Here is a 14,934-nt window from a genome sequence, read left to right as displayed (position 1 = left end):
TTTATTTCATTTGATTAGTTTTATTGTCCCATACAAGAATAGATATGGTTTAGGGGTGGGGATGTTGACCCTTTACAAGTTTTCAAACAAGAGGGGGTGGGGTGAGCCCCTAGGGACATCACTTTTATTTCATTTCATTTGCTTTATTGTCCCCTACAAGAATATATACGGTTTAGGGGTGGGGATCTGGACCGTTTACAAGATAATAGCACATTCTCAAATTGAACATGGTGGGAATGACCCCCTGGGGACTTCCCTTTAATTTCATTTGATTTGTTTTATCGTCCCATTGAAGAATATATATGGTTTAGGGATGGGGATCTGGACCGTTTACAAGATAATAGCACATTCTCAAATTGAAGGGGGTGGGGATGACCCCCAGGGACTCCCCCTATATTTCATGTCATTTGTTTTATTGTCCTTTAATCATTTCTGAAGACTGCATGTATCTATCACTTACAGTTTTCAAGTTATATTCATTTGAAAATTTTAGAAAATAAAATCCCATAGGGTTCTATAGTAAACCCCTCCCTCCTTTCTAACCCCTTAATAGACCCCAATGCATAAACGAAAGATTGATGGCTCACCTAGACATGTTAATCTAACATATTGTAAAATCCTCAGTAAATCTGACAAGCCGTTTAGGAGAATGGCTGGGGACAAGTTCATTTTTAAAGTGGTGAAAGAAGAAGAGGAAGAAGAAGAATTAAAATGTCAATTGTTCTTGAACAATTGAGAGGTCTTTCCTTTGATAATGTAAAATATATGTTCCAATAGACGTAGAATGTATTGAAAAGCTTTAAAACACACTGAAAATCCTTTAAATAAGGTCAAAAACACATAATTCGCTATATGGAACATGACCTTGACCTTTTGACCTTTGTCAAGGTCATTAGTCCCCAATGTCATTGCTGAAGACCCCATGGGTCTAGGACCTTTGGTTATATAGTAAAAGCTGATTTTGTCTTTTCAGAAACCTAAAACAGGGGTTATGCCCCTTATAAAAAGGTCAAATCTCTTTGGTCAAAATGTAACAAAGTTGTGCCTTAATGACCCAAACATTTTCCACTATTTAAAACTTCTGTAAGTATAATGGTTTCTGAGATTATCCCATAACAAGGTGTTAGGTCAAAGGTCAAGGTCAACATACAAATTTGACCTTGAGGTATTTTTACTTTAAACATATTTTATTTCAAAAAATCATGTACATGGCATACACATATAAATACAGTGATAACATATTACAAAAGGATTCGGAAACAATGTGTCTACGACTTACGATGTCTGAGTTTTGGTGGCTAACCGATACCGGTTAATTTTCATAGGGGCATAACCCTACCAATGAGTCGTTGAATCTTTTCAATCCAAATGTAACGAAGAACCGCGGTCTGGTCCTGAACAAATTTCACCCTTTGTTTTTTTTCTACCTATTACGGTTACGGTGTTGGAACGATAACAAGGTTTTTGGGTTTCGGAGGGATTACTCCGAACCGACAAAATATTTCGACTCACAGGGTGAGTTCCGTATAGGTATTCATGACACCGATACAAAGTGTGAACATGAAAGCGACATGGTTTACGGTTACGGAGGGAAATGTTGTCAAAGTTTGGCGGAACAAAAAGAATAATAATAATAATTAAACTGTCAATTGTTCTTGAACAATTGAGAGGTCTTTCCTTTTATAATGTAAAATACATGTTCCAACAGACGTAGAATGTATTGAAAAGGTCAAGGTCAATCTTGAAAAGCTCGAAAACACACTAAAAATCCTTTATATAAGGTTAAAACCACTAAATTTGCTATCTGGGACATGACCTTGACCTTTGACCTTTTGACCTTTGTCAAGGTCATTAGTCCCCAATGTCATTGCTGAAGACCCCATGGGTCTAGGACCTTTGGTTTTATAATAAAAGCTGATTTTGTCTTTCCAGAAACCTAAAACAGGGGTTATGCCCCTTAAGAAAGGTCAAATCTCTTCGGTCAAAATGAAACAAAGTTGCGCTGTAATGACTCAAACATTTTCCACTATTTAAAACTTCTGTAAGTATAATAGTTTCTGAGATTATCCCATAACAAGGTGTTAGGTCAAAGGTCAAGGTCAACATACAAATTTGACCTTGAGGTATTTTTCAAAGATACATGAATTGATGATGAATGGTGAAGATCCTAGGTGTCTGCGACTTACGGTTTCTGAGTTTTGGTGGTCAACCGACACCGGTTAATTTTCATAGGGGCATAACCCTACCAATGAGTCGTTGAATCTTTTCGATCCAAATGTAACGAAGAACCGGGGTCTGGTCCTGAACAAATTTCACCCTTTGTTTTTTTTCTACCTATTACGGTTACGGTGTTGGAATGATAACAAGGTTTTTGGGTTTCGGAGGGATTACTCCGAACCGACAAAATATTTCGACTAACAGGGTGAGTTCCGGATAGATATTCATGACACCGATACAAAGTGTGAACATGAAAGCGACACGTCTTACGGTTAACGCGGATAAATTTGTCAAAGTTTGGCGGAAGAATAATAATAATAATAATAATAATAATAATAAACAGAAGAAATACAGTAAGGTCTTTCCTTATAGAAAAAGGAAAGACCTTAATTAAAAACCAATTGTTCAGAGAACCATTGATGGTCTTTCCACCACTTACAACGTATTTTGATGTGAAAATATTAAAAATTCAGTTGATATGTCAGTTCCTATGACTTAATGATGTCTAAATATGAATTTGGAGCAAAGGTCAAAATCTAGAACGTCCAATTAACCTATGACCTTGACCTCAATTTCAAGGTCATAGACTAAGGATCTCAAACCTAAAGACACTAGTTCCTTAATATGTATGGTTCATGAGTAATATCACTTTAAGCATAATTCTAAACATAAGAGGGGCGAAAACTCCCATTTGTTGTCTACGCACCCTTTCAACCAAAATTTATAAGGTACGACATGTCGCAACTAACAATTTAGTAAAAATAATTTGTCGATAAGTTATACGGCTTTTGAAAATAAGTGAAAATAAGCCAAAATCAAAATTTATAATATGACCTTGACCTTTGACCTTGACCTTATTTTCATTTTTTTGGACCAAGGATCTCAAATCAAAAGACCCTAGGTCTCTATCACTTATGGTTTACCAGTTAGAAATGCATATTCTTATATCAAACATAAAAGGGGGGATAACTCTCATATGGAATCTATATACGGCTTCGGTCAAAATAAAACAGAACATCCTGAGGATATAACGAGCAATTTGGAAAAATAAATTTGTCGGTTTCTTATACGGTTGTGAAGCCTTAGAGATAACAAGCAAAACAGTGTTCGGGGAGATAACTCTTATTTGGGAAAGTATTCGGTTAAGCAGAGTTGGTTTCAAAAGCGTATAAACTGTTCGATATCATATTCCAACAATCTAAGCGACATCTTGCGAAACAAAAAAACAGCGAAGGAAATAAATTAGGCGGAAGAAAAAAAAAAAAAATAATAATAATAATCAGAAGAAATCCAATAGGTCTTTCCACGGAAAAGTGGAAAGACCTAATAATAATAATAATAATAATAATAATAATCAGAAGAAATACAGTAAGGTCTTTCCTTATAGAAAAAGGAAAGACCTTAATAACAAGAGTGCACACGCTGAAATGTCTCGCCTTCTATACTTATCATTGATATTATGTTGATAGTCCTAAGTATAAAGCTAAGCTTTATTACAACTGTCACATAAACTTAACATTAACCAAGATAACTAAACAAAGACCAATGAACCTTGAAAAAGAGGTCCAGGTCAGATGAACCATGCCAGGCATACAGGTACAGCTAACAATGCTTCTATATATATACAACATATACAGTTGACACATTACTTATAGTTTAAGAAAAATAGACCAAAACACAAAAACTTAACACTGTGCAATGAACCGTGAAAATGAGGTCACGGTTAAATAAAACCTGCTCGACTGACATAGAGATCATAGAATATTTCCATACACCAAATATAGTTGACCTATGGCATATAGCATTAGATAAAAAGACCAAAACTCAAAAACTTAACTTTGACCACTGAACCATGAAAATGAGGTCAAGGTCACATGACATCTGCCCGCTAGACATGTACACTTAACAATCATTCCATACAACAAATATAGTAGACCTATTCATGCATATGGTATGAGAAAAACAGACCAAAACACAAAAATTTAACTATAACCACTGAACCATGAAAATGAGGTCAAGGTCAGATGACACCTGCCAGTTGGACATGTACACCTTACAGTCCTTCCATACAACGAATATACTAGCCCTATTGCTTATAGTATCTGAGATATGGACTTGACCACCAAAACTTAACCTTGTTCACTGATCCATGAAATGAGATCGAGGTCAAGTGAAAACTGTCTGACAGACACGAGGACCTTGCAAGGTACGCACATATCAAATATAGTTATCCTATTACTTATAATAAGAGAGAATTCAACATTACAAAAAATTTGAACTTTTTTTTCAAGTGGTCACTGAACCATGAAAATGAGGTCAAGGACATTGGACATGTGACTGACGGAAACTTCGTAACAAGAAGCATCTATATACAAAGTATGAAGCATCCAGGTCTTCCACCTTCTTAAATATAAAACTTTTAAGAAGTGAGCTAACGCCGCCGCCGCCGCTGTAGCCTTAGGATCACTATCCCTATGTCAAGCTTTCTGCAACAAAAGTTGCAGGCTCGACAATAAAAATAATAAGAACTGACCAAAAACAATAAGTCTCCAAACTTTGTTTGGGAGACTTAATAATCATTGCCTATGTTGAAGACTGACACATGGTAACTGATAGGTCAATCTTAAAGAATTATACTGACCAAGGAACAAAGTCTACGGTTTTTCTTACTGTATATTCAAAAACTAAAGGTCAAAGTCAAGGTCAGTATAATGGTTCTGCATAATAACTCAGCCTTAATGTTGCAAAACTAGAGGCTCTCAAGAGCCTGTTTTGTTCACCTTGGTGCATATTAAACATGGACACAGATAAATTCATGACAAAATTGTGTTTTGGTGTTCGTGATGTGTTTGTAGATCTTACTTTACTGAACATTCTTGTTGCTTCAATTATCTCTATCTATAATGAACTTGGCCCAGTAATTACAGTGGAAAATATTTCTAAAAATTTACAAAAATTTACTAAAATTTTAGAAAAATGGTTAAAAATTGACTATAAAGGGCAATAACTCCTAAAGTGGTCAACTGACCATTTTGGTCATGTTGACTTCTTTGTAGGTCTTACTTTGCTGAACATTATTGCTGTTTACAGTTTATCTCTATCTATAATAATATTCAAGATAATAACCAAAAACAGCAAAATTTCCTTAAAATTACCATTTCAGGGGCAGCAACCCAACAACGAAATGTCCGATTCATCTGAAAATTTCAGGGCAGATAGATCTTAACCTGATGGACAATATTACCCCCGTCAGATTTGCTCTAAATGCTTTGGTTTTTGAGTTATAAGCCAAAAACTGCATTTTACCCCTATGTTCTATTTTTAGCCATTGCGGCCATCTTGGTTGGTTGGCCTGGTCACCGGACTGATTTTTTAAAACTAGATACCCCAATGATGATTATGGCCAAGTTTGGTTAAATTTGGCCCAGTAGTTTCAGAGGAGAAGATTTTTGTAAAAGATAACGCAGGACGACGATGACGGACGGCAACGACGGACGCCAAGTGATGAGAAAAGCATATATACTTTATTATACCTGAAAAACCAGTTACCCAATTCAGCTGAAAATTTCAGGACAGGTAGACCTTGACCTAATAAATACTTTAACTTCTTGTCTTATTTGCTCTAAATGCTGGAGTTTTTGAGATATAAGCCAAAAACTGCATTTTATCCTGTGTTCTATTTTTAGCCATGACGGCCATGTTTTTTGACAAAATAGAAAATAAAACACAAACTTTATTTTATACACCCTACTGATCATTCAGTTGAAGTTTGGTTGAATTTGGTTGAGCAGTTTTAGAGGAGAAGATTTTTTAAAGTTAGCAAATATGATGAACAAATTGTGAAAAATTGTCATCAAAGGTCAATAACCCCTTAAGGGGTCAATTGACAATTTTGGTCACATTAACTTATTTGTAGATCTCACTTTGCTGATCATTTTTGCTGTTTACAGTTTATCTTTATCTATAATGACCAAAAACTGCAAAATTTCCTTTAAATTACCAATTAAGTGGCAGCAACCCAACAATGGGTTGTTTGATTCATCTGAAAATTTCAGGGCTGACAAATTTTGACCTAATGAACATTTTTACGCATGTCAGATTTGCTCTAAATGCTTTCGTTTTTGAGATATAAGCCAAAAACTGCATTTGACCCCTATGTTCTATTTTTAGCAATGGCGACCATGTTTGTTGATAGATCAAAACTTCGGATACAATTTATAAACTAGATACCCTAAGGAACATTCAGCTAAAGTTTGGAAGTATTTGGCCTAGTAGTTTCAGAGGAGACAATTTTGATCATATTAACTTATTTGTAGATCTTACTTTGCTGATCATTTTTGCTGTTTACAGTTTATCTTTATCTATAATAATATTCAAGGTAATGTAATGACCAAAAACTGCAAAATTTCCTTAAAATTACCAATTAAGTGGCAGCAACCCAACATTTGGTTGTTTGATTCATCTAAAAATTTCAGGCCTGATAGATCTTGATCTAATGAACATTTTTATCCCATGTCAGATTTGCTCTAAATGCTTTTGTTTTTGAGATATAAGCCAAAAACTGCAATTTGTTCTATTTTTAGCAATGGCGACCATGTTTGTTGATAGATCAAAACTTTGGATACAATTTATAAACTAGATACCCTAAGGAACATTCAGTTAAAGTTTGGAAGTATTTGGCCTAGTAGTTTCAGAGGAGAAGATTCTTGAAATAGTTTACGACGACAGACAACGGACGACGACAGGCCACGTGAGCTAAAAACAAATTTTTGTCATAATACTTGAAGATAGCTATCTCGAACACAGAATTGCTAAACCTATACATTCTTCAACCCTTTAGCCCCCAATCCCGCCTGACGACGTGATGGCGACAACCATTCTTTGATGGCCCCCATGACCCTCCATACTTTTTTTTTAACTGCCCCAGGTGAACTGTCATGATAGCAGGGACTTCAACCAAGTAGTTCATGGTCCATAAACTCTTCTCAGATGTCTGTTCATGAAAATATGGCATTTTGAAAGCTGTTTAAGAGTTCAAAGTTGGAAAAACGTGAAAAGTAGCCCAAATCAGGTGGGGGTGGGCATCTTTTGATGGCCACTACGTCACTGGAAGTGACTGTAGGTATAAACTATTATCATAAATGCATGGATAGGTGGTACAGGAACACAACGAGGTACAATATGGCCAATAGCAATCTAGTCTGTAAAATCTAGGTCACCGTTTTGTAAAAAATCAGTAAAAACAGACATTTAGGCAGACATGACTTGACAATAATAATTCCCCAGCAAGACACTCAAGTTCCACATACTCCCAGTTGGCATGAATGGACTGCTGTAACTATAGGGTAATACATGAATGACAAAAAAAAACACAGTGTTGTCAATTTTCACCTCTCAAGGTCGTTTTAAAATCGGAAAATAGACAGAAAATTACCATTTTTCAGTGGGGGTGGGTTCCAACCCACAAGAAAATATTTTTACTTTTTCTACAACTAGTCATGGTGTAAACTATATATATACAATATATGTAAGTTGTTGGCCCCGCCTGTTTCATAGCGAGATAAAAAAAATAAAAAATTTCCGACAATTAACATATACTGTGTTTATCCTGAAATTACTCCCAACACTTGAAAATTTAGTTATTAAAATCTAAATCATTGTCTCTAATTTCTCAAAGAAATCAACATATTTGAAACGTGGGCGTCAAAGAGGACCCTAGAATGAACTGGTTAGGAATCAGAATTATTCATATTACGCTTTTTAACATGGAAGTGGGGTAACAGTCAACTTAATTTGTACATGTTCAAATAAAGCAAAAAATTATTTGTATACCTGTTACTTGTACAATAGTAGGCTAACTGCATGATAAATAACCAATATCAAGTCAGTATCTTCAAGCATGACAAAAAATAGTGCAGTAAAAAATGACACTAGAAAATTTCCATTCATAAATCATTTATACACATAAGTATTTTTCTATCAAGGGGAGGACAGGAGGAGACCCCTGAAAACGGGATTATTGTACTCCCGTTGATGTTTACATGTATTTATTTTACATATGAAATTACTGATTTTTTTTTATTTTACTTCAAAATCACAGTATTTCAGTATTTATAATAATAATGCATACTATGAAGAAGAAAACTCTAGTTAATAAATCAAATCTTCATAAAACATATAATGAAATAGTATACATTAAAATAACATCTGTATAAACTTCATATCATTTGCATATATAAACAATACAGCATAGGACAACATTTTTCAAAGTGCTGTTGTCTGATTTACCAAAATATTCCTTCAATATAATATTTTAAAAATGTTGAAAAACAATTTATTACATCAAAAGTCCACTTGGTAATTATTTCTACCAAATCATGCCTGTTAACATTGTTCTACACAAAGACAAAAATAGCATATACAGTTAACTCTCAATATCTCAGGGTCATCCAGACCAAATAAATATTTTGAGATACTTGTAGTTTAACATGTTTAACGCAAAAAATTACTTGAAGTTTGACAGACCAAGGGATACAACTCTTGCTTAGCTTGGAAAGCATAAAATAAATTAGAATGAGATAAATAATGAAATTTGAATGCTTTTTTTTTTAAACCATAAATTTGGTTAGTCAACATAAATTTTGACTTATCCAGAGTTGAAATACATATTCTCATATGGAAACAGGGAGGGGGAGGGGGAGGGGATTGTGAATTGACAATTACAGCCCTCTGAAGAGGGGGATACAAAAAATTCAGCTCTGCTATGGGTTAACAATTATAGGGTCGTAACTGATTTAATTGTAACAAACAAATATTGGTATTCAAATGGCCTCATCAGCTGTAAAAGATAGAGTAATTCACTGTCTATGAATTATTCAGATTTTCAAAACCCTGCCAATTTAGATAAAAATATCAAAATTAATTTACATCACATGATCTAGCCAATAGATCTATTCAATTATACTGTGATATACTATTATAATAACATAATTTACTCACGGACATGCCATAAATAGTACATTCTAAGCCGTAATGTAGACCTGCTAACTCAGCATCGTAAGCATATTCATTTAAAGCATCTTTAAACAGGGATACAAACAAATACATCAGGTTACAGTTCACTGGATCTGATCGACCTAAAGAACTGTAATATAATAAACAACATACGATTATACTAATGAATTTTTTCAGTGCCAATCATTTTTGCCAAGTATTAATTGTTAGAAACTTTGATACAATACTTCATGACTACTACATTATGTAGCATATACGCTTTTGAAGCTAATTTGATTGTTTTTATCACCTTCATATTAATTTTTTATGTTTTTTTTATCAAATTTGATTAAAATTTTTCAATTGAAATCTTCATTTCTTGACCTTTCTGTTATAATGACAAAAAGATTTCTGCAACTCTTACATTTCATAGTCTAGAAGGAAACTATTTTAGCCTGCAGCAGCAATTTCATTCTGTACTCATCATTATCAAAGGCCATCATCAGAAAAAGTGGTATGTCTTTCACATATTCACAATAGATGAACTCTATAAACTATAATATCTTTTAATGTATTGTAACATGTATATAATAACATTTGCTATTATGAATTTTCAAATGAAAATATGCGTCTTGCAGTAATTTTCTTGTGATTTTTCTTCTCGTCTAACAAAACCCATACTAACAGCACAACATGAAAATAAGAAGATTATATTTCAATGTCTTTTATAATGTTCTAATTATTCATTAAAAAGAAGTTAACCTACCTTATCAATTCAAAATTTATACAGGCTTTAGGTAATAGATATGTATCATCTTGTTTAAACCAAAGTTGTGTCATAGCACTGTCTTTAATAAGTTCTGGTAATGAAGCCTACAAAATCAGATACAACATTTATTTCATAGTAATGCTTATATTAGAAATCCATCTGTAATGTAGTCAGTTAAGTTGTTTCCCTCATAAAGAGCAAATACTAAATTTAATGCAATCAATATTTTTGTTATCAAAGTATTTTATTTTAAATTTGAAAGCATACTACTATACAAAACAGTCCCATTAAACTGGAACAATTCAAATTTGTGATATTAAAAATGATATTTGGTTTTAAAATGTCTCTATCTATCTGCTATAGATCTGCATTTTCATGAAATAAACAAGAATGTGTCCAAAGTACACGGATGCCCCACTCACACTATCATTTTCCATGTTCAATGGAGCATGAAATTGGATAAAAAATATAATTAGGCATTAAAATTAGAAAGATAATATCATAGGGAACATGTGTACTAAGTTTCAAGTTGATTGGACTTAAACTTCATCAAAAACTACCTTGACCAAAAACTTTAACCTGAAACATGCACTTTCATTTTCTATGTTCAGTGGACCGTGAAATTGGGGTCAAAAGTTTAATTTGGCTTTAAAATTAGAAAGATCATATCATAAGGAACATGTGTACTAAGTTTCAAGTTGATTGGACTTCAACTTCATCAAAAACTACCTTGACCAAAAACTTTAACCTGAAAAACTTTAACCTGAAACATGCACTTTCATTTTCTATGTTCAGTGGACCGTGAAATTGGGGTCAAAAGTTTAATTTGGCTTTAAAATTAGAAAGATCATATCATAAGGAACATGTGTACTAAGTTTCAAGTTGATTGGACTTCAACTTCATCAAAAACTACCTTGACCAAAAACTTTAACCTGAAAAACTTTAACCTGAAACATGCACTTTCATTTTCTATGTTCAGTGGACCGTGAAATTGGGGTCAAAAGTTTAATTTGGCTTTAAAATTAGAAAGATCATATCATAGGGAACATGTGTACCAAGTTTGAAGTCGATTGGACTTCAACTTCATCAAAAACTACCTCGACCAAAAACTTTAACCTGAAGCGGGACAGACGGACGAACGAACGGACGAACGAACGGACGAACGGACGCACAGACCAGAAAACATAATGCCCCTATGTGGGGCATAAAAATGTAAAATTGTAGATAATCAGCTTGCATAAAGTGAACTATGTCTCCTGATTAAACATAAAAGTCCAATACACAATACATATTTACTATTAAAGTATTCACCATGAAAAAGGCTTTTTTTTTTCATTAGTAATATCAGAAATTTTGCAATTCAATTAAATGCTGCAGAAGTAATTCTTTAGCTCAGTCTGATAGTAAAGGGTTGACTTGAAACACAGTGTTTGAGACCCAGGGGAGACAATGTGATTTTTTAATAAGAATCATGCTCTCATGTTACAAAATCACAAAAATGTTAGAATTAACAATATCTACATGTGTTCTTTCCCGTATTCTGTAGGAATATAACTTACTGGATCAACTTCCCTGGTTACCAGTTCAAAATCTGTTGGTATGAAATCATTCTTTTCTGGCAATGTCAAGTTCTCATTTTCTCCACATTTACTCCACATCTACAAATAGTTATCCATCATATTAGAAATGCTAGAGACAATACTTCTATAACAGAAATATAATGACAGTAAAATACACTTTGAAGGTTAACAAATCTTTATTCATTATTGTGTTCAGTGTTTGTTCAAATAAGTTCTTGTATTCATAGTTTTTGAAGGATCTTATGATTTTATTTTAATACAGATTTATTATAATGAACCTTTTCAAAATAATCAGCTGACAGTGTAAAATTTCAAATATATAAGAAAAACAGGAGTGTCTCCATTGTAAATGAATGCCCCACTCCCACTTCTTTTCTATGTTCAGTGGGCCGTCAAATTGTGATTAAACTGTAATTTGGCATTAAAATTAAAAAGATCATATCATAGGGAACAAGTGTACTAAGTTTCAAGTTGATTGGACTTCAACTTCAACAAAAACTACTTTCACCAGAAATTTTAACTAAAAGCTTTAACCTGAAGTGGGACAGACAGACAGACGAACGGATACACAGACCAAAACACATAATACTCCAATGCCTCATCAGCACTATCATTTTCTATGTTCAGTTGACTGTTAAAATGGAATAAAATTTCTAATTTGGCGTTAAAATTAGAAAGATTAATCATAAGAAACATGTTTACTAAGTTACAAGTTGATCGGACTTCAAATTCATGAAAAACTACCTCAACCAAAAACTTTAACCTGAAATGGGACAGAAGAACAGACGGAGGCACAGACCAGAAAACATAATGCCCATAAATGAGGTATTATAAATGGGGCATAATAAATGGGGCATAAAAACTGATGAGCATTCAGGAGTCGATAATCCCTTCTCATTCAAGGCCTGCTACAAATGTAGCATTTACCTGTATTTTAGATTCTTGGATGTCTTCCACACTATAATCTGTACCATACCATTTTTCTTTGATGTTAGTTTTATCTTCAAACTTCTTACTTACGACAAAGATCCTGAAAGTGAAATGTTAACTTTAATTCTAAAATTGAGAAAGGAAATGGGGAATGTGTCAAAGCGACAACAACCCGACCATAGAGCAGACAACAGCAGAAGGCCACCAATGGGTCTTCAATGTAGCGAGAAACTCCCGCACCTGTAGGCGTCCTTCAGCTGGCCCCTTTAAAAATATGTATACTAGTACAGTGATAATGGACGTCATACTAAACTCTGAATTATACACAAGAAACTAAAATTAAAAATCATACAGGACTAATAAAGACCAGAAGCTTGGGATAGGCATAAAATTGCGGCGGGGTTACACATGTTTACGAGATCTCAACCCTCCCCCTATATCTCTAGCCAATGTAGAAAAGTAAACGCATAACAATACACACATTAAAATTCAGTTCAAGAGAAGTCTGAGTTCGATGTCAGAAGTTGTAACAAAAGAAAATAATAAAATGACAATAATACATAGATAACAACAGACTACTAGCAGTTAACTGACATGCCAGCTCCAGACCTCAATTAAACTGATTGAAAGATTATGTCTTCATCATATGAATATCAGGCACAATCCCTCCCGTTAGGGGTTTAGTATCATACTATCATAAAATATATGAGAAGAACATCACCCGTGTCATGCCAACAACTGTTTAAAAAAAAAAAATGTGTTTAGTTCTGATGCAAAGACCCTATAAGTGAATCAATATAAAAGCCAAAATATGCAATCTTTAATGACCTGACAACAGTATCGTAACTATATCCTTTCTTAATAAGTCTGTTTATAGGTTTTGTAAGCTTTTGAGGTGAATACTGACCACAAGGATCTATCCTTTACATTTTAAAAATAAATTCCAAATACTGTACTTCCCTCAAATGCAGAATTTTATTAAGATAACAAAATACTTGATTTTAAATAAATGTGAAATTGGATTAAGACTGAAATCATGTGAACACTTAAATAATTATCAAAAAGTGATAAACTGGAATTTGACAATAAAATGTTTTTGATAAGGAAGACAATATCCCATATATTACTCAAATTGTGAGGTTTGTTTCGCAGACATATTATATATCTAGGTTTTTATTGTCATCAATGATTTTGCTAGTGCTCATCACTTTCGTATTTTACGAAAAGGTTTTCTCATTGACGAAAGTATTTCAAATCAATTTCGTCACTTTAATTTTGGAAGTGTAAAAAAAAAATTTGCAATAAAAACAATAAATCTACCGGTCTTCTTGTTTTTGACAAGTTTATGACCTCCAGGTAATAAACATTTTCAACAGGTGTTACAAGTTGTGATTACAACTAATACGCTTATCGCCATCAGATGGGTCACTAATCCGTTAATTATTAATAAACCCCATAATTGAATGACCATCATAATTATTTCCCCAGGAAAATCAGTTTAATGTGTTTATTCAAAACTTTCACGAGTTTAACAGGTGCTTCCTGTATTGTGTTCTACGCATGTGTGAAAGTATTCCTTTGACTATTTATAGACATTAAAAACGTAAAATACGAAATCATTTAGAAATCAATTAAACAAGAGAGACAAATATATATATCTCTTACTAAAGGAACTTAAATCGAAAAATTGATAATATCCTGATGAATCCGGACTCGTTTTGAATTTATTCTCCACGTGTCACTTTCCGTTTTCGTTTCATTTTAAAACCGAAAGTAGTAAATGTGATCTATTGTTGATTTGTTAACAACCTCCTTTCAGTCATTATAATTGTTCCAAAAAGGATTTTATACATTTCCAACTTGATAGAAATGATTTCCAAATATCGATTTAGACCTTTTATAAGGATAATGATTATGCAGTGAAATAATCATTACAAGTTAATTTCTGCTGTGATTTCTTGTTTAAAAAAAAATAGAATCCAACTTTTGTTGATCAGGAATGACCCCTGGAACAAACTGAAGAGAGATGGTGAACTAAATTTTGGATTCAATGTCAGAATCTTTCATAATAATGGCCAATACAGTCAAATCATACAATAACTGCCAATCATGCTGGTGCCTCAATCCCTTAAAATCTGGTGCCTTGCTTTTACACAAAATAATGTTGATTTTAATAGCGCGCAAAAGTGACTAAAGCCCTCAAAATCCTAGCTTAAACCCTGATTGTCATCTTTAATCCCAGTTCAATCTTACCTCATTCTGTCAGGCTGAAGTTTGTCCAATACCATTGTGATCAAATCAGGTTGGAATTCTGACATTAAGTAGGGTCCACTTAACACTTCAGATAAACTGTATTTCTGAAAAAATAAATTTGATGATAAAACTTATTATTCTATAAATGAGCTTTAAATGACTATAAGCACTAAGTATTTAATAATGATAGTT

The 14,934-nt window shown here is 33.4% G+C and overlaps 1 protein-coding gene across 4 annotated transcripts in view; it reads right to left on the bottom strand.

Annotated features, from left to right (window-relative positions):
* LOC143073042 (insulin-degrading enzyme-like) overlaps nucleotides 1-14,934 on the bottom strand; it is a 61,735-nt gene that overhangs the window by 31,378 nt on the left and 15,423 nt on the right. For all 4 annotated transcript variants that reach the window (XM_076248275.1, XM_076248277.1, XM_076248276.1 and 1 more), the window contains 5 exons: nucleotides 14,743-14,846; nucleotides 12,487-12,589; nucleotides 11,539-11,637; nucleotides 9,977-10,083; nucleotides 9,217-9,361 (listed from right to left, as the gene is read on the bottom strand). In XM_076248275.1, the coding sequence (XP_076104390.1) occupies nucleotides 9,217-9,361; nucleotides 9,977-10,083; nucleotides 11,539-11,637; nucleotides 12,487-12,589; nucleotides 14,743-14,846 (558 nt within the window). The remainder of the gene's footprint in view (nucleotides 1-9,216; nucleotides 9,362-9,976; nucleotides 10,084-11,538; nucleotides 11,638-12,486; nucleotides 12,590-14,742; nucleotides 14,847-14,934) is intronic.

Source organism: Mytilus galloprovincialis, chromosome 4 (assembly GCF_965363235.1).
Source record: "Mytilus galloprovincialis chromosome 4, xbMytGall1.hap1.1, whole genome shotgun sequence".
Taxonomy (NCBI): Eukaryota; Metazoa; Mollusca; class Bivalvia; order Mytilida; family Mytilidae; genus Mytilus; species Mytilus galloprovincialis.
The sequence above is the reverse complement of the archived record's forward strand: the minus strand, read 5'-3'. Positions and strand labels throughout refer to the sequence as shown.